At 50.0% G+C, this 19,288-nt stretch overlaps 1 protein-coding gene across 1 annotated transcript; it reads right to left on the bottom strand.

Moving 5' to 3' along the window:
* Positions 1-17,592: 17,592 nt before the first annotated feature.
* Positions 17,593-18,381, bottom strand: LOC135826843 (uncharacterized). The gene has a single exon (XM_065339446.1). The coding sequence runs from the start codon at positions 18,379-18,381 to the stop codon at positions 17,593-17,595; it is 789 nt and encodes a 262-aa protein (XP_065195518.1).
* Positions 18,382-19,288: the final 907 nt, after the last annotated feature.

Raw genomic sequence — 19,288 nt, 5'->3', positions numbered from 1 at the left:
AGACAGATTTTGTGCCCTCTGTCCAGAGCGAAGCACTTTTCGTCCAGAATGACACCCAGATATCATAAATTATGTGCTGCACCATACACTGCTGTAATGTACGTGTCAGGAATTCTGTCAGAGTGAGTTAGAGTCGCGTGCAGTGAACAACGTGCGTTGACAAACCATAATGATCCAATGCACACTGTCCAGTAATGTCTTTACCGCCGTCGGTCAACTGTTCTCGACTTGTACAGGTAGTAGAGGGGATTTCCCCTATCCGAACACCTGACATGAACTGTATGTCTACTACACTGTGTAGTACTGGCTCCTGGGTGAGAAGAGCAAGGAGTCATACGCGCAGGTTATCTCCTTGCTGCGCTGTCGCCTTGAGTTTGCCTTGGTGCGTTGTGGTGCCATGTGCCTGCGTGGCTCAAGCCAGAGTCAAGGAGCATGTTCGCTCCTGCCCTGCTTGAGTCCTAGGCTCCGGCGGATTATGCTCGCGAAATCATGGAATTATGCTTTCATGGATTCTCGCATTATGCTCGCAAAGTCCTCATAATATTATGCTTTCGCACGCGCAGATACATATTCACTTTGTTGTACTTATGGAGCCTCAAAGGTCGGAAAATTGTGCTTTTATGGTACTTGCAATTGGCCATAAGTACAACAAAATGTTACAGGAGTATCGCCATACCAAGGTGTTCCTCCATGCTAGAGATCAACATGGAAAAGAGAAAACATTACTTCTTCTCAGTATTCATTGGTTGACTTCTTTTCAAAAGATTTTTTATTGTCAAATTAGTTTGAGTTACCTTTGAAAAATATCATGTGCAACTGTCTTTGTGATCGCCATACTCGTCCAACCGATGACCGATGTCACCCTCACCCTGCGAATAATCAGGACATCTCTCCCGTAGCTCCACCTCTCCTTCCATCATGACCAAACATCAACAGTTACTATACCTCTTCAAGTTTAAACATAATAATTATTAGAGCGGCAGAAAAATTGGTAGAATTCAGTACTTTTTCTGGTAAGTTTCATGCAGGTTTGGTATGTGGATAAAGAAATGGAGCAGAATTCGAGGAATTGCCCGCCATACGGTTTGTATGGTTGTGCCAATTTCACTACTTTTCGAGCAGAATCTGCCACCTTTTCGAGCATTATCCGCACACCCCTACGTCATGGTACAAACCTCATACGATGAAGTCTAGACTACAATTATAGCAATATCGAGTGAAATCATGAAACATCTCAATAGTCTATAAAGTGTAAGAAACCGTACATGGCAGGAAAAGAGCTACTGTAGTAGCTGCATCCCCTGTACTACACTCTTGATAAGTAGGAATACAGCTGCTGCTAGCTTTGCACTATCGTACTACATGTAGTAGAGTGTTTTACTTGCACACTGAAATGCACATGTACATGCACATGGAGTTACACGTACGAGATAGTTTTTTGGTCTCTGTTGTTCTGCCTTGTGTTGTGTACAATGTCATTAGGCCAAACTAAAGAAGGTGTGTGGTTCGACTAACATGGACATTTTTTTTACGGGCGGGCGGGCGGATTTTTTTTTTTTTAATATATTTTTTAGTACATGTAAATACACTGTATACCATGGTATACGCGTATCGAGTAGACTCTACTACCAGCACAAGGCAGCAGTCGTACCACTCACTGCACTGCACTGCAGTACAACTACAAGCCAAGTCCAAAAGGAGCCGCCTGCGTCCGCAGACTCACGCCGCACAGCACGTAGACGTGGACGTGTTCAGTCCACGTACGTCAGTCACACGACAGCCCGCCGAAAAAAAGTTACGGTCGGGCTGAAATTGTACGGTCGGTCGGGTGAGTCGAACCACACACCTTCTTTAGTTTGGCCTTATGTATATTGTGTACTACATGTATGTAGCTGTGTGGGTTAACTCTCTTCTTCCGTGGCCCTTGGTCTCACCCTCTCCTCAATTCAATTCCCTGTCTTCACATGCTACGAGGTGCAGAAATAAATAAATAATAATAAAATAATACCAGCTCAGGGACAGTAGCTTGTGTATAATTATCTACATTAGTGTTGTGGCAAATGTCGCACGTTCTGACCTTACAGAAAACTGGCAATAACGCAACAGTGATCTGTTTTTTAGTCTTTGTCTTCCCAAGGAACCTCTTGTTGCTGTTGTGGGGAGTGGCCGTGGTCGGCCACAGAGCGTAAGGTTAGTCCTGGTGAAGTGGACGTAGAATCCTGTCTTCCTTAGTCTAAGTAATTCGAGGTTCGAACAAAATGATTATATTAGAGGAGTGGTCAATTAGAAGTCGTAGATGAACTTTGTATTGTTTAGTAAAACACTATTAGCTGATATACAACAGCAGGCAAAGATGAAGCAAGTTACAAAGAATGAGGTGAGAAACGTAATGTAGACAGCCATCATGACGTCACTAGGTGTACTGTTATTGAACATAGTAATCTGGTCTGATATGACAAACACATGCAGTGTGATACTAGAGTATAGTCACGTGATACCTGAGTACTGTATGTAATGTATCATGCGTGTTTTGAACAGGTAGAGCTGAGCAATGACACGGATCATACTGGCTACACGTCTGTCTGGTGTTGAAGAACTGCACGTTCAGGGTCCGCGACTCCATTCGACCCTTCTTATTATGTTCATACAGAACTGTCTATACAGTTGAGTCACCGTGTGCATAAGGGTACAGTGGTCCCTCTATAATCCGGCACCATTTGTGCCACGAAAATCTGCTGGATTAGGGAGGGTGCTGGATTAACAAATCTGATTTACTGCTGCAATGTGCATGAAGAGGACATTTTGGCTACTGAAAATTGTGCTGGTTTATCGAGGGTGCTGGATTATAAAGTGCCGGATTAGAGAGGGACGACTGTATCCTGCAGCTGGTAAAATTCTAGTCTATTCATTCTTCGACGGACGACAGTACTGCATGTCTGTAGCCTAGTGTAGGGTGTTCCATAAGTAGTTGGTAACTGAGCACCCTGGAAAGCAAAGCAACCCCTCCGTACCGTAGCTGATGTCAGCTGGAGTCGCGTGCATTCCCATGGTAGATAGCAGCCTAGTTGGAGTCGTTGGACAGCCGATCAGGCGACTAGACTGAGCGCTAGAAAATCAGGGCTTGCGCCGCGGACATGGCTGACAGCACCTGACAGTCCCAGAGTGAGCTGTACTCGCGGTGCTGAGAGGCGGGCTCACGGCACTGCATGTCTACTGATGTTGCTCAGTGCAGATCACCAGCTGGTCAGTCCCGGAGTGAGTTGTATTCCCGGTACAGAGAGGCGGGCTCACACCCTGCATGTCTACTGATGTTGCTCAGTTGCTATAAACAGTGTAAAAATTCAAGATCCGGAAAACAACTGAACACAATCACCATACCACGAGATAGTAAAAAAATACAATATGCCCTAGAAACTGCGCGGCAGTAATTTACAACAGTAGCTACTGCTGCTGCTACTGCTTATCCACGAACCACTGTGTAAGGTGTAGTGTGAGTTTGAGTTGGCTGTCTAATGTCTGCTGCTGGTCAGTCATGACAGGTGCATTCTGAAAATGACAAGAGAGACGCCATTGTGGCGCCAGAGACTGTCAATGGCCCAAGACATCAGCACTGAAGACAGGACAAACACCTGGGCACGCACACGCACAATGCACTACAGTACACAGTGTTGTAGAGTGTTGTAGTATAGAACAGCACAGTTACAATAGCAAGGGAAAAACAAACTATTCCCTGTCTCCCACACACTCATACAGTAGAATAGTAGCTACTGCTGCTGCTGCTGTTGTTCTTGCCAGTGTGTGTACAGTGAAGTGTAGGGGTAGGTATGATTGTACGTACCATACCATTATACGCATGTGCAAGAGAAAATCTCTGAACAGTAAGTGAGTATTGAAAGAGTGTGGCTACAGCTACCTGTAGCTGATCTCTCTAGCTTGCTCTACTAGTAACTGTTGCCTGTTCTAGTGTAGCTATTGATTTTCCAACTGTGCATCTGCAGCATGGGGGCCCTAGCAAGCTCACTTCCTGCTCCAGTGAAGAAATACCATGACCGTCTGTGTGCTGCTTACAGCAATGTGCAGTTCTGCATTGAGGAGACCAATGTAGAGAAAGAACGAATCTTGCAAATGGACGAGCTTTATGCTGATCTCCATGTAGTGTCCAAGCAGAAGTTAAACGCTAGGATGCGTGAAGCAGAGAGACTTGGCACAACTGCAGGCAATGAGCAGCTGGCTCATTCATTTGCGTCTGAAGCTAGGAAGCTGCGCAAGATGAAACTTGCTGAAATCCTCACTGTCAAGAAAGCCATGCGAAAACGCATGCGCGGGAACACGTTCCGCACCATTGCTTTCTCAACAGCTGGAGCAGGCAAAACCATGCTCTTCACCAAGAAGGGTCCGTATGAATGGGCAAGAGGGCATATCTGGCCAAACATCGCTGTCCTGCGTGCACTGGAGCTGCGCTTGGCAGAAGTGCGCAATATCACAAGCATTGCTGAGCTGCTGGATTTGCAGAATTACGGCATCACAACAGAAAGTGAGCAGGCTAAGGTCATTGATTTTGTTTGCAATCATCCTGAGTCTGTTTGTATCATTCTCGACGGCCTCGACGAGATAAAGCTCGCTGACTGCAGCAAGTTCATGATTGACGTCATCCGTGGCAAAGAATTGCCGGGAATCAACCTGATCATCACGTCACGCCATTCAGCAGAAGCAATGAAGCTGACGCAAAGCCTCGAGATAGTCTTCCATCGTCGTCTGGAACTGCTGGGTTTTGAGAAGCAGGGTTTGGAGCACTACATTCACAATGTCCTGTCTCCAGACGATGCAGCCAAGTTGCTAGCAGAGCTTCGCACCAACCCGCAGCTGGCCACAATGATGCGCACGCCGTTTTTCGCCCATGCAACCTGCAGCCTCTACCGACACAACCATCGTCTGCCAAACACGCCATCTGCAATCTTCAACTCGCTGATTCTTCATATACTGAGCCAGCGGAAATCAAAGCCAGCGCATGATGATGAGCAATACACCGATTGGGAGGATGTTCCCGATGACGTGCAGGAAAATCTACACGATCTCTCTCGGTTCGCTTTCAACATGCTCATCCGACGGAAAGTCGTCTTCACCGATGCCGATTTCAAAATGTTTTCACTGTCACCGGCAGCTCGCACACTCGGCATGCTCATCGCCTGCGACACGGCATCACCACAGTCCAGGGCTCAGTGGCGTTTCAGCCACCTAGCACTTCAGGAAGCTCTAGCATCTCGCTACATCGCTAGCCACAGTCCGAGTGCAGCTGACGTCGCCTGGCTTGTGCAGCGCCTTGGAGCATTCACAGGCAGCCTCAACATGTTTTGGCGCTTACTGGCCACTGAGCTGGACAGTGAGTCCGTCAATATGTTGATTGAAGCCATTGGAAATCCGCAGTCCAAATCGTCTACTCAGCCACAGGATACCACTCAGCATTCCACAGGAGCAGAGGGGCACAACGTCGCGTGTTTTCTCTTCACAACACAAGACCACATCATGAAATGGGCCGACCACGTTTCCTCCTTTCTCTCCCTGGACGAAGCAGAGCATCTTGCAGAAGAATTGCTGGCTGGCAGGATCGACCTGGCGTCTGCTTCGGAAGTGGTCCGCCGCAAGATTGACCCAGCCGTCACCAAAATCACCTGCCAGGTTTTCGTTCGTTCATTGCTAACCACCTGGACGGATCGCGTCCTGAGTGCCAGTTCACAAATTCTGCACGACTGGCTGGCCAACGAGGCACAAGGATCGGCCATTCGATGCTTCACCGTCACTCCCAAGTGCAGGCTACCTCCAGTTCCTCCATCCGACGAAGCAGCCCAGCCATCCGCAGCCCAGGACAGCGTCAGTAAAGCGGAACGAAAGCAACGAATCCTCTACGCCTTCCGGATCTTCTCGGAGCATGTCAACGCCAAGCAAAGCAGCATCGAAGACATCCCCAGCATGCAAGCCATCATCAAGCAGTACGGAGTAGATTTCAACCAGGTTCCACTGACACCCTCCGATTGCCAGGCCATCAACGCAGTCATGATTCACCACCACAAGTTCATCTCCCGCATCAACCTGGACAACTGCGGTATAGGTGATACCGGGTACGCATGCATGGCTGATGGCATGGCTCTACTACGCAATCTTACGCTCATCAACCTGCAACTGAACAACCTAACAGATCGTCACACGGCCCATATCGCAGCGTGTATCGCATCCAACACGTCAACACTGCGACTACTCTACACAGCCGGGAACCTGTTCAGCAGCAATGCTATGGCCACCGTCCACAGCAACACACACCGCTGTACGCGACTGCTGGGAGTGGACTTTGGAGGTCAACAGTGCACCGATCCAGCAGTCAACCTTGACGTCATCACCACAGTCTGCAGCAGCTGCCCAGATCTCCAGTACGTCGGTCTCGATGACTGCGTACTGGATATGGAAGGTCTAACCCAGCTAGCACCATTGTTAGGAGCACTGAGGCTGAGAATGCTGGTGCTGCGCAAGGTTGGGATGAAGCAGAACTCGGCTACGATCGTCAGTAGAATCATTCAACAGCAACACGAGAGTTTGGAGATCATCGCACTCGGTCGCAATGAGCTAACTGGAGATTTCCTCGAAACCGTTCGTGGTGAGCTGAGTCAGTGCCGACGCCTAGAGAAGCTGTACCTGGACGACGACTGCCTCTCGTCGCGAGCTCTGCCAGTGCTTGCGTCCCTACTGCCCTGTCTGCCCAAGCTCTCCGCGCTCAAAGTGGCGAGGAATGATTTCCGAGATGCTGACGATGAAGCAAAGCTGTTCGCCACCGCTGTCGAGAGCTGCTCGTCTCTGAAGGAGCTGGAGATGCCTGAAATAGCTCTAGTGTCTCCACGGCTGCATGAGGCTCTAAGTGCCATGGCCAGAGATGATCTGGAAGTGCAGTATCTGCGAGTTCGCTTCTACGACGAAGTGGAGAATGGCGAAGAAGAAGAAGACGAGTACGACGATGAAGGAGATAGTGAGAGTGAGGAATGAGGAGGTGAGAGAATAAACACAGACGGATTTTTGTCCTGATGAAGAAAGCTTCGTGTTTGGTCTATTGCTTCCTCCTAGCATACAATCCGTCTGTGTATGTTCTTTGGAGTGCACGTGCGTATGTGTGTGTGCATTCGTGGTAGTGCTTCTGCGTGTGCGTATTTGTATGTGCATGTCTGTGTATATACTTGAGCGTGTAATTGTGTGTGTATGTGTGTTTGTACGTTTGTGTTTCGACTGGACATTCCTTCCCTTTTTTTCAGTCAATCGGAATATTCACTGCGTTGACCTTTGACCTTTAGACTTTGGATCCTGTTATTGGATGTTTTCCTTTCTTCATTTTTATTCGATTATTGTGGACTGTCGCTGAGAGAATTTACGTCATTGAACTATTCGTTTTTGCTGATTTTTGCTGATGTGGTTTTAGTTGATATGTGTGATCATTTCTTTGCATATACATGTACATATACATTGTATGTCTGTTTGTATGTTTGGAGATTGTTTAGTGAATTTTTTTGTAAAAATGTTTGTTGTATAGAGTGAGTAGAAATGAGAGAATAGAAAACATCGATGAAAATGATCATTGAGAACTAATATTCATAGCATCATCACCTTGCCACTCACATAGTTCATACTTGTGCATAGTGCAATGTATTTACTGGTCACAGGTTTCTTGGCAAGTCTTTGCATCTAGAATACTGGTGTAAATTTATTTGCAATTCAATACTTTCACCTTCTGTGAGATTAGTACTCTATGATGAGAGTTCTTCAATTACCGGTATCCCTGTGTGTGTGTGTGTGTGTGCGCGCGCGCACGCACGTGTGTGTATTCGTGTGTGTATGTGTGTGTGTATTTGTATTATGAGCTTGTCTGTCTGTGTGTGTGTGTGTCTATGTTTGTGTAAGTCTGTGCATTGAGATTGAGCGTATTCACTCTTACACATGACTTCACATGCCCTTGAGAACACTAGCTCAAAACCTAGTGTTCTCAAGGGCATGTGTATGTACTATGATGGTAGTCATGTCTGAGTCCACAAGTCTGTAAGCTTCCCCATTATGTTAGTACACACAAGCTGGAGTGCACACGTTAATAAGAAGATACATCAAAAAGTCAACACACTAATGAGTACAAATGTGAATGAGTGTACATGTGCATGAGAAAGCTAATATGGGAGTGGACAAGTGCGTTTGTGATCATGGGTGGGTGCATTCACTTCGAGGAAGCTTCCATAATTATAAGAACATGATCCATATAAAAACCGAGCGGTTCTGAAAAACGTTTACTGGTGCAGCCCCGTCGTAAAACTAATGAAATTAGAACTGGCCCATTATCCCCCCAATGTGAAATGATCCACCTTAATAGGAGAGGACGGGACCCGAACGCACCAGTAGCACGAGGTCGGGAGAGCACAGGATCACAGCAATATCATAGGGTTACATCACCACTACATGTATATATGGATTATTTCAGTTCTTTTTCCGTTCCCTGGCCCACCCCAGCCCCAGTCGTGAGAATAAGCAACACGTTCAACCACTATATGTTTCCCTGGAAACGATTGTAAAGCGGTCGCACCATGGACCACTGTACGTTCCCGTTCAACCGGTCAGTTTAAGTGTGGGTATCGTTATGGTCTCCAGCCTCAACTCGGTCCCATCGCAATGGCACATTTGACTGCGGTGGTCACACAGCCTGCTGTCCGCACCCGCGCTTGGGCTTGCGCAGTGCGTGGCACTGGCACGGCTCACCTGAGCAGCAACTTATGCTGCCCGACTGCGCATACACTCACGCACACACTCGTACACCCCACATCATATGGATGGACATGTGAAGACGCCCACCCAAGTATGCAGGATGGTAACTGGGCATTCCCACCAGGGTGGTATGTGACCACCCCACCGCCATTCAACACACACACACACACACACACACACACACACACACACACACACACACACACACACACACACCGTGACAGGAAAACACTGACACACACATAGAAAGAAACGCGAACCAATGTACGTACGCACAGACACACACACATGAAGAGGCAAACGGACAAATGGAAACACAACAGTACGCATTGTTGTAGAAAGGGGTGCGTAAGCGCACACATGCACATCGCGGCAACCGTAGGCCGCACCGTGGCCCGAGCATGTGCCCACATCTCTGTCGTCAGTGACGGGGCCTGTGAGACCACCCTCCCCCCTCCCCCCCCCCCCCCAACACACACACACACACAAACACACACACACACAGACAGATAGACACACACACACACACACACACACACACACAGGCACGCGCACAGAGGAAAACACACCCGGACTTGTTGTGCAATAGCACTTGAGCAGACTTAATTCAACACATTGCCTTGCGCGGTAAACATTTTTATTCCTAAGAATGTTCTTCACGGTGTTGCAATGGTCCAGTGATGGTTGGTGACTGAAACCAAGGCGACCTGGACACGCACGCAGGGAGAAGCCAGATAAATGTGTGTTTAGGCAAGGGACGGAGCTTGTGAAACATTCAGCCATTGCATACCACCGATGCGAGCTTATGGCCTGGACACACCGGGAACTTGACAAGTTGCGGGTTATGGAAAATTATCCTTGGTCTTTCTCCCGCGATCTCGCCATGTACGCGGCCTGCCGCTTTGCTTTCTCCCGAGATGTCACCATGTAAGCGGCCTGCTTTGTCTTTGCGTGTCCAGGTGCAATTTCTGTCTGTCGCCTTGATAGTTCATGACTGCTCGTCTTCTGGCAAAATCTCGCCACGTACTTGGCCTGCTTTGTCTGTGTGTCCATTTCATTTGCGATCCACAAAATCGCAATGCGCTAACAAAGAAACGTGAGTACTGCATGCGCTCTACCTACGTGCACAGCTCTACCACAGTACACCATTGATAGATTGAAAAGTTATACACACACGTTAAACGTAATGAAGTACATGAATAGAGAGAGTGAGTACAATACACTCTCCACCTGATAACGTGAGTACAATACACTCTCCACCTGATAACGTGAGTACAATACACTCTCAACCTGATAACGTGAGTACAAGACACTCTCCACCTGATAACGTGAGTACAAGACACTCTCGACCTGATAACGTGAGTACAAGACACTCTCCACCTGATAACGTGAGTACAATACACTCTCCACCTGATAACGTGAGTACAATACACTCTCGACCTGATAACGTGAGTACAAGACACTCTCCACCTGATAACGTGAGTACAAGACACTCTCGACCTGATAACGTGAGTACAATACACTCTCCACCTGATAACGTGAGTACAATACACTCTCCACCTGATAACGTGAGTACAATACACTCTCCACCTGATAACGGGAGTACAATACACTCTCGACCTGATAACGTGAGTACAATACACTCTCCACCTGATAACGTGAGTACAATACACTCTCCACCTGATAACGTGAGTACAATACACTCTCCACCTGATAACGTGAGTACAATACACTCTCCACCTGATAACGTGAGTACAATACACTCTCCACCTGATAACGTGAGTACAATACACTCTCGACCTGATAACGTGAGTACAATACACTCTCCACCTGATAACGTGAGTACAATACACTCTCCACCTGATAACGTGTTAGGGGCCTATTATATGTGCAACTCCAGCACGGGTTGGAGAAAGCGGACCAGCCCGGGTTGGAGAAAGCGGGCCAGCTCGGGTTGGAGAAAGCGGACCAGCCCGAGTTGGAGAAAGCGGGCCAGCTCGAGTTGGAGAAAGCGGACCAGCCAGGGTTGGAGAAAGCGGGGCAGCTCGGGTTGGAGAAAGCGGACCAGCCCGGGTTGGAGAAAGCGGGCCAGCTCGGGTTGGAGAGCGGGCCAGCTCGGGTTGGAGAAAGCGGGCCAGCTCGGGTTGGAGAAAGCGGACCAGCCCGGGTTGGAGAAAGCGGGCCAGCTCGGGTTGGAGAAAGCGGGCCAGCTCGGGTTGGAGAAAGCGGACCAGCCCGGGTTGGAGAAAGCGGGCCAGCTCGGGTTGGAGAAAGCGGGCCAGCTCGGGTTGGAGAAAGAGGGCCAGCCTGGGTTGGAGAATGCGGGCCAGCCCGCCCAGAGTGTTTACATGTGCACGGCCGGGCTGGTCGCTAGCCCGCAGTGAGTTTATATGCGCTGAGCACACGCCAGCCTGCAGTGAGTTTATATGCGCTGAGCACACGCCAGCCCGCAGTGAGTTTATATGCGCTGAGCACACACCAGCCCACAGTGAGTTTATAGGCGCTGAGCACACACCAGCCTGCAGTGAGTTTATATGCGCTGAGCACACACCAGCCCGCAGTGAGTTTATATGCGCTGAGCACACGCCGGCCCGTAGTGAGTTTATATGCGCTGAGCACACGCCAGCCCGCAGTGAGTTTATATGCACTGAGCACACGCTAGCCCGCAGTGAGTTTATATGCGCTGAGCACACGCAAGCCCGCACTGAGTTTATGTGCGCTGAGCACACGACAGCCCGCAGTGAGGTTATATGCCCTGGGCACACGCCAGCCCGCAGTGAGTTTATATGCGCTGAGCACACGCCAGTCCGCAGTGAGTTTATATGCGCTGAGCACACGCCAGCCCGCAGTGAGTTTATATGCACTGAGCACACGCCAGCCCGCAGTGAGTTTATATGCGCTAAGCACACGCCAGCCCGCAGTGAGTTTATATGCGCTGAGCACACACCAGCCCACAGTGAGTTTATATGCGCTGAGCACACGCCAGCCCGCAGTGAGTTTATATGCGCTGAGCACACACCAGCCTGCAGTGAGTTTATATGCGCTGAGCACACACCAGCCCGCAGTGAGTTTATATGCGCTGAGCACACGCCGGCCCGCAGTGAGTTTATATGCGCTGAGCACACGCCAGCCCGCAGTGAGTTTATATGCGCTGAGCACACGCCAGCCCGCAGTGAGTTTATATGCACTGAGCACACGCTAGCCCGCAGTGAGTTTATATGCGCTGAGCACACGCAAGCCCGCACTGAGTTTATGTGCGCTGAGCACACGACAGCCCGCAGTGAGGTTATATGCCCTGGGCACACGCCAGCCCGCAGTGAGTTTATATGCGCTGAGCACACGCCAGTCCGCAGTGAGTTTATATGCGCTGAGCACACGCCAGCCCGCAGTGAGTTTATATGCACTGAGCACACGCCAGCCCGCAGTGAGTTTATATGCGCTAAGCACACGCCAGCCCGCAGTGAGTTTATATGCGCTGAGCAAACGCCAGCCCGCAGTGAGTTTATATGCGCTGAGCACACGCCAGCCCGAAGTGAGTTTATATGCACTGAGCACACGCCAGCCCGCAGTGAGTTTATATGCGCTGAGGACACGCCAGCCCGCAGTGAGTTTATATGCGCTGAGCACACGCCACTCTGCAGTGAGTTTATATGCGCTGAGCGCACGCCAGCCCGCAGTGAGTTTATATGCGCTGAGCACACGCCAGTCCGCATTGAGTTTATATGCACTGAGCACGCGCCAGCCCGCAGTGAGTTTATATGCGCTAAGCACACGCCAGCCCGCAGTGAGTTTATATGCGCTGAGCAAACGCCAGCCCGCAGTGAGTTTATATGCGCTGAGCACACGCCAGCCCGCAGTGAGTTTATATGCGCTGAGCACACACCAGCCCGAAGTGAGTTTATATGCACTGAGCACACGCCAGCCCGCAGTGAGTTTATATGCGCTGAGGACACGCCAGCCCGCAGTGAGTTTATATGCGCTGAGCACACGCCACTCTGCAGTGAGTTTATATGCGCTGAGCACACGCCAGCCCGCAGTGAGTTTATATGCGCTGAGCACACACCAGCCCACAGTGAGTTTATATGTGTAACCTTGGCCTGAGGTTACAATTACATTCACAGGAGCATAAACTCCCCAGCCCCCAGCCAGGCACCAGTTCCAACCATGACAAGACGTTGAGATCAAAACTGCAACTAAGTCAAAACATTCTCTCGAAGCAAAAGGAAAAACCCGCATCATAACAGAGCGAGCCAACGAAAGGATACGCATGCGTGTGTGTCTGTGAGTGTGTACGAATGACGTATGCATACATGTCATGAAGTAGAGTCACATTCATAGCTACAATCAAGAGTGGAAATATTACTACGCCAAACGGAACATGTGCAACATGTTACACCTCCCCCCTCGTTACAGAGGGAACGATAGTGACCGAAAGTTACAAAGCTTAGAGCATATCCGTGATAGCTTTCTACATGAGAAAATTAAATACTGGAAAGTGAAATTTAATAGTGTGGCGCAAGTATGGTACAAGTGTAGTTAATCGGTGTGAGGTATAATGGAAAGTTTAGAAACTACTAATGCTATGTAAGTGGACTGTGAAACAGCAAGTGAAATGCTCGACATTATTCATACTAACCTAACAACAGGTAGGACTGTGTGAAATATGTGTATTTCTGAACTAAGAATGTACAATTTCTCAATAATCACACTGTACAGTCATAGACACTCACTGAGCAAACCTTGCTGGCGGCTGAATGTTTGCACGGTTCCGCAGATCATAGTGGTGCACAACAGGCACAGGTGCATGATTCAGTGCTGCGGCTGGTGGCGGCACCGGCGCAGCAGCAATTACTGGTGCAGGTGGCACCTGCACTGGAGCCGGGATTGGTACTTGTTGCACATTATACTCAACATCAGGCGTATAGTCGGCAATAGAAGTCGGAGGCGAGTTCGGTACGAGCTCATTGGCACTTGCAGGCAGATCAGAGCCAGTCCAAGCCTTCAGACGGTCAACGTGAACAGTCTGGGTTGTGCCGGATTTGTCAGCTATCCGAAGTACTACATCGTCAACACGTTCTAGCACAGTGTACGGGCCTTTCCAAGGTCGATGGAACTTGGAAGTCGTACCTGGTTTGACGGCAGGAGAATGCAACCGAACCATGTCACCAACGTTGAGTTTCGGTTGTTTAGCGTGCTTGTCATAGTGGGCCTTCTGCCGTCGCTGGGCTGTTGCTCCAGCATCACGGGCATGCGAGAACGCTCGTTGTAGATTGCGTCGTAAGTTGATAACATACGTGTTCACATGGGAGCGCTCAGAGTCTGGTGACTGAAACATCACATCAACTGGCAGGTGGATTTCATGACCTAACATGAGCATCGCTGGCGTCTCCTTGGTCGAGGAGTGCACACTAGACCGGTAGGCAAGCAGACAACTTTGCAGATGACGGTCCCAATTGGTGTGGTGGTCGTCGACGTGAGCAGCCAGCATTTGCTCCAGTGTGCGATTCATCCTCTCGACTAAGCCGTCACTCTGGGGCCGGTATGCTGTTGTACGTGACTTTCTGATATCCAACAACTGACAGATCTGCTGGAATAACCTCGACTCAAATTGCGCACCACGGTCAGAGTGCAGCTGGTATGGAATACCATAACGACAGAAGAAGCCGTCAACAAGGACATGTGCTATTGTTTCAGCAGTAATATTCGGTACAGGAAACGCTTCTGGCCACTTAGTGAAATAGTCACAAATGACGACTAAATACTTGTTACCGCTAGGCGTAGTAGGCAGTGGGCCCATAATATCAATAGCAACTTTCTCTAGCGGGAATGATGGGCGGTCTTGGACAAGCGGGGCTTTGGCCTTTGGTAGCGGTGCTTTGCGGCTCTCACAAATATCACATGCTTGGCAAAAATCACTAACTGCAGACGACATGAAGGGCCAATAACACCGCTTGCGAAGCTTGTCTTGTGTTCGTTCAATACCTAAGTGGCTTCCAGAGACATCAGCATGCACAGACTGAAGCATGCGGGATTGCAGAGACTGTGGTACAACAAATTGTAGGTACGGTGTGTCGCTATTCTCGGGGTGGTAAACCCGGTACAACACTCCATTAACCAGTCTAAGACGCTTCCACTGGCTCCATAATCGTATCAATGCAATAGACGCACCGTGCATGGCAGAATCACTACGCAGGGGCCTGTCAAGTAATGCCTCCTGCCAGCCGATCATTGTACTCACATCTGCATCTTCTAATTGAGCTGTGCGCAACTCTTCAACAGTGAAAGACTCACACCAATTGGGTGGCGACACTTCAGCATTGACTGTTACAGGATTACTATCAGGACTAGCGCTAGACAGGTGATTGACAACAATATTCTGCTCACTTACTCTCTGCTCGGGCGATGGCGTCGGTGAGGTTGCGGTAGCCGGGCTGTGGCAGCGGAGTCTTGACAAGGCGTCTGCATTGACATGCTGCTTCCCGGGCCGATGTGTGACGACGTAGTCGAAGACGGCCAAACGCTCAATCCACCGGGCTAGAAGACCGTCCACTTCCCGGAACGAATGTAGCCAGATGAGTGCCTTGTGATCAGTTCGCAATGTGAACTGATTTCCAAGTAGGTAATGGCGGAAATGTGCAGTAAATGTGACAACAGCAAGCAGCTCCTTGCGTGTACTGCCCATGTTACGTTGGGATCTCGTTAATGCTTTGCTGGCATAGGCAATCACTGCTTCCTCACCGTGACTATTGACTTGCGAGAGAACAGCTCCCATGGCGAGATCTGACGCATCAGTGTCCAGGATGAAGCGCTTTGCAGGATCAGGATATGTCAGAACAGGTGCCTTGACTAGTCGGGACTTCAGTTCAGCAAATGCCTGTTCACACTCATCTGTCCAGTTGAAAGTGGCATTCTTCTGGGACAAACGGTTCAGGGGCTCTACAATTTCTGAGAAATGTGGCACAAAGCGGCGATAGTACGATGCGAAACCAACAAAGCTACGCACCTCTTTCAGTGATGTTGGGGATGACCAGTCTTGAACAGCCGTGAACTTGCTTGCATCCGGTGCCACACCTTGCTCTGAGAATAAGAATCCCAGGTACGTGACTGAGGACTGAAGCAGTGAGCACTTCTTGGGCTTGATCTTGAGGCCAGCTTGACGAAGACGACTGAATATTGTTTGCAGACGACTCATGTGTTCCTCAATCGTTGATGAGAACACGATAATGTCGTCCAAGTAGACCAGACAGATATTGGGTACTAGGTCACCAAGGACCCGGTTCATGAGGCGTTGAAAAGTTGCCGGTGCGTTACACAGGCCGAACGGCATACGGTTCCACTCGAATAATCCGAACGGTGTCACAAACGCCGACTTAGCTTTGGCAGCTTCATCTATCTCCACCTGCCAATAGCCAGCTGCGAGATCTAAGGTAGAGAAGTAGCGTGCACCAGCCATAGCGTCGATAGCATCATCCACACGAGGAAGGGGAAAGGCATCCTTCTCGGTGATACTGTTCAACTGCCGGTAGTCGATGCATAGCCGGATAGATGAGTCAGGCTTGCGTACGACAACTATCGGAGCAGCCCAAGGGCTTCTGGATGGAGATATAATCTCATGATCAAGCAGTTGATCAACGTGCTGCTTTACCTCGGCTCGTTGACTGAGAGGAATTCGGCGGGGTGGCTGTCTCTTAGGTTGATCAAATGTAGTCTGGATGTTGTGTGTTACTACATCAGTCTTCCCAAGGTCGAATTGTCCCTGCGAGATGACATCGGCATTGTCGTTGAGCACAGTAGCTATAGCAGACTGCGCTTGCGGATCGAGGTGACGTAAGTCAAATAGATCGTCTGGCTCGGAAGGTGAGCAGCTCTCTTCCTGTACTGCGTTACAGCTATGCTCGTCAACAGAGGCAGCATGCGTAGGCGAATCATTGAGATCATCGTCAATGTAAATATCAGAATCAAATTCAGCAATTTGATAATTCTTCGGGACAGTTGTGGAATGAGGAAGAAAATTTTGTAGGCGAATCCAAACACGGCCAGCAGAGTCAGGAGTAGCCACCACACGTGACATAGCAGTGCTAAACTTGGAAATAAACTTCTCTGAGGGTGAAACAAAACCAGCAGAGCTAGGTAAATGATTATCATCGGTACGCAGCTGCGCTTGAACAATGACTTGTGTGTACGCTGGTACAGTAACCGAATTAGCAAGATGAACACGGCAGACTACAGGATTAGCATTATGGGTGGGCTCTAGGGGTACATCGACACCGCCTGCATCGAGCATGTTGCGACCGAAATCAATTGTGCAGCCATGAGATTGCAAGAAGTCAATGCCGATTAGCACATCGGGCATAATGTCAGCAACAATGACTCTGTGGCGTACAGCAAGCTTGCCAGTTGCTAACAATACGACAGCTTCCCCGAGCACAGGAACAGAAGAATTATTTACCGCTTTAAGAACAGTATTAACGGGTGAGATAGATAAATGAACATTACGATGAGAGAGAGACTTAGCAAAGCTGGTGCTCAACAACGTTACGCAACTGCCGGTGTCCACAAGCATGTTGGCTGGCACAGCCTCGACCGTGCCTTGGATCTGCACCGTGCTGTCGGACTGTGTTGCAAGACACGACAGAGGCAGGACGATCGAGTTGTCTGGACACTCGGCTGGAGTAGTTGTGCAGGCCTTACAAGTTGTCTCAGTAGGTAAGCAGACAGCCTCATGACACACCGAACACGGTTGACTCTGCTTACCGGTACATGGGTCCATTGGGGAGGTTGCTGACGGCGGACCCTGGTAGTCAGCGACGCTCAGTTTCCCCGACCGCGTCCACGACCCCGGTGACCACCACGGTTAGCCGGTGTGTATCTCTGGTGCGGACAGTCAGGTGCGAAATGCATTGTGCTGTCGCACACATAGCACCGCTTGGTGTCACCATCTCCACTCCGATGCAGATTAGTTGGCCTCTCCAGCGTGAGCCTGGAGATCTTGTCCTCCAGGGCTGCCATCCTCGACAGCAGGGCGTGGAGTGGAGGGTCACTGGGTTGAGATTGCACCGCACATATAACTGGGCTAGCTGCCTGCTGCTGCTGGTCTGCCTCCAGGATGCACTGAAAATGCATAGCCCGTCGGAGTGCATCATCCAATGTTGGTGGGTCCGTGCCACGAACATGCAGGCGCAGGTCCCTGCTGTCAAGGCCGGCTACAAAGGTGTCGCGCGCCAGGGTATCCTGCACTGCTCCAGCCACCGTGGGGTACGCCCGTCTACTGAGCCTGCGGACGACTTCCGCAAAATCCGACAGGGACTCGCCACGAATTTGCCGGCGTGACTGCAGCTCTGCTCTGAACGTGGGGATGAAGTTTGCGTCGCCGAATCGCTGTTCAAACGCCTGCAGCAGCTGGTCGAATGGGCCTGTCCTCGTATGGGCTTCCAAACTTTGGAAGTAAGACAGTGCGTGGCCGGTGAGGTACAACCCAATGTACCTGCCTTGGTCTGCCGGTGTCCAGTTGTTTGCATTCGCGACGAGGCGAAAATGGCCAATCCATGATGTCCCGAGTCGGCGTTGCGCTCGCCAGAGAATTTCTCTGGCGTGGCCCATGCCCGCATCTGCTGTTGTTGACGTGCTGGTTGTTGCGCTGGGCCCGGTGGTGGTGGTGGAGGGGGCGGAGGAGCGCCACCTTGCTGAGCCATCTCTACACGATCAATCTTCCACAAATAATTTGGTACGCGTGCTCTCACAAGACGTGGAATTCGAATTCGCTGCCACCACGTGTAACCTTGGCCTGAGGTTACAATTACATTCACAGGAGCATAAACTCCCCAGCCCCCAGCCAGGCACCAGTTCCAACCATGACAAGACGTTGAGATCAAAACTGCAACTCTCAAGTCAAAACATTCTCTCGAAGCAAAAGGAAAAACCCGCATCATAACAGAGCGAGCCAACGAAAGGATACGCATGCGTGTGTGTCTGTGAGTGTGTACGAATGACGTATGCATACATGTCATGAAGTAGAGTCACATTCATAGCTACAATCAAGAGTGGAAATATTACTACGCCAAACGGAACATGTGCAACATGTTACATATGCGCTGAGCACACGCCAGCCCGCAGTGAGTTTATATGCGCTGAGCACACACCAGCCCACAGTGAGTTTATATGCGCTGAGCACACGCCAGCCCGCAGTGAGTTTATATGCGCTGAGCACACACCAGCCCGCAGTGAGTTTATATGCGCTGAGCACACGCCAGCCCGCAGTGAGTTTATATGCGCTGAGCACACGCCAGCCCGCAGTGAGTTTATATGCACTGAGCACACACTAGCCCGCAGTGAGTTTATATGCGCTGAGCACACGCCGGCCCGCAGTGAGTTTATATGAGGTGAGCACACACCAGCCCGCAGTGAGTTTATATGCGCTGAGCACACACCAGCCCGCAGTGAGTTTATAGGCGCTGAGCACACACCAGCCCGCAGTGAGTTTATATGCGCTGAGCACACGCCAGCCCGC

Source organism: Sycon ciliatum, chromosome 10, assembly GCF_964019385.1.
Source record: "Sycon ciliatum chromosome 10, ocSycCili1.1, whole genome shotgun sequence".
Classification (NCBI taxonomy): Eukaryota; Metazoa; Porifera; class Calcarea; order Leucosolenida; family Sycettidae; genus Sycon; species Sycon ciliatum.
Note: the sequence above shows the minus strand (reverse complement) of the source record. Positions and strands in the feature narration are given on the sequence as shown.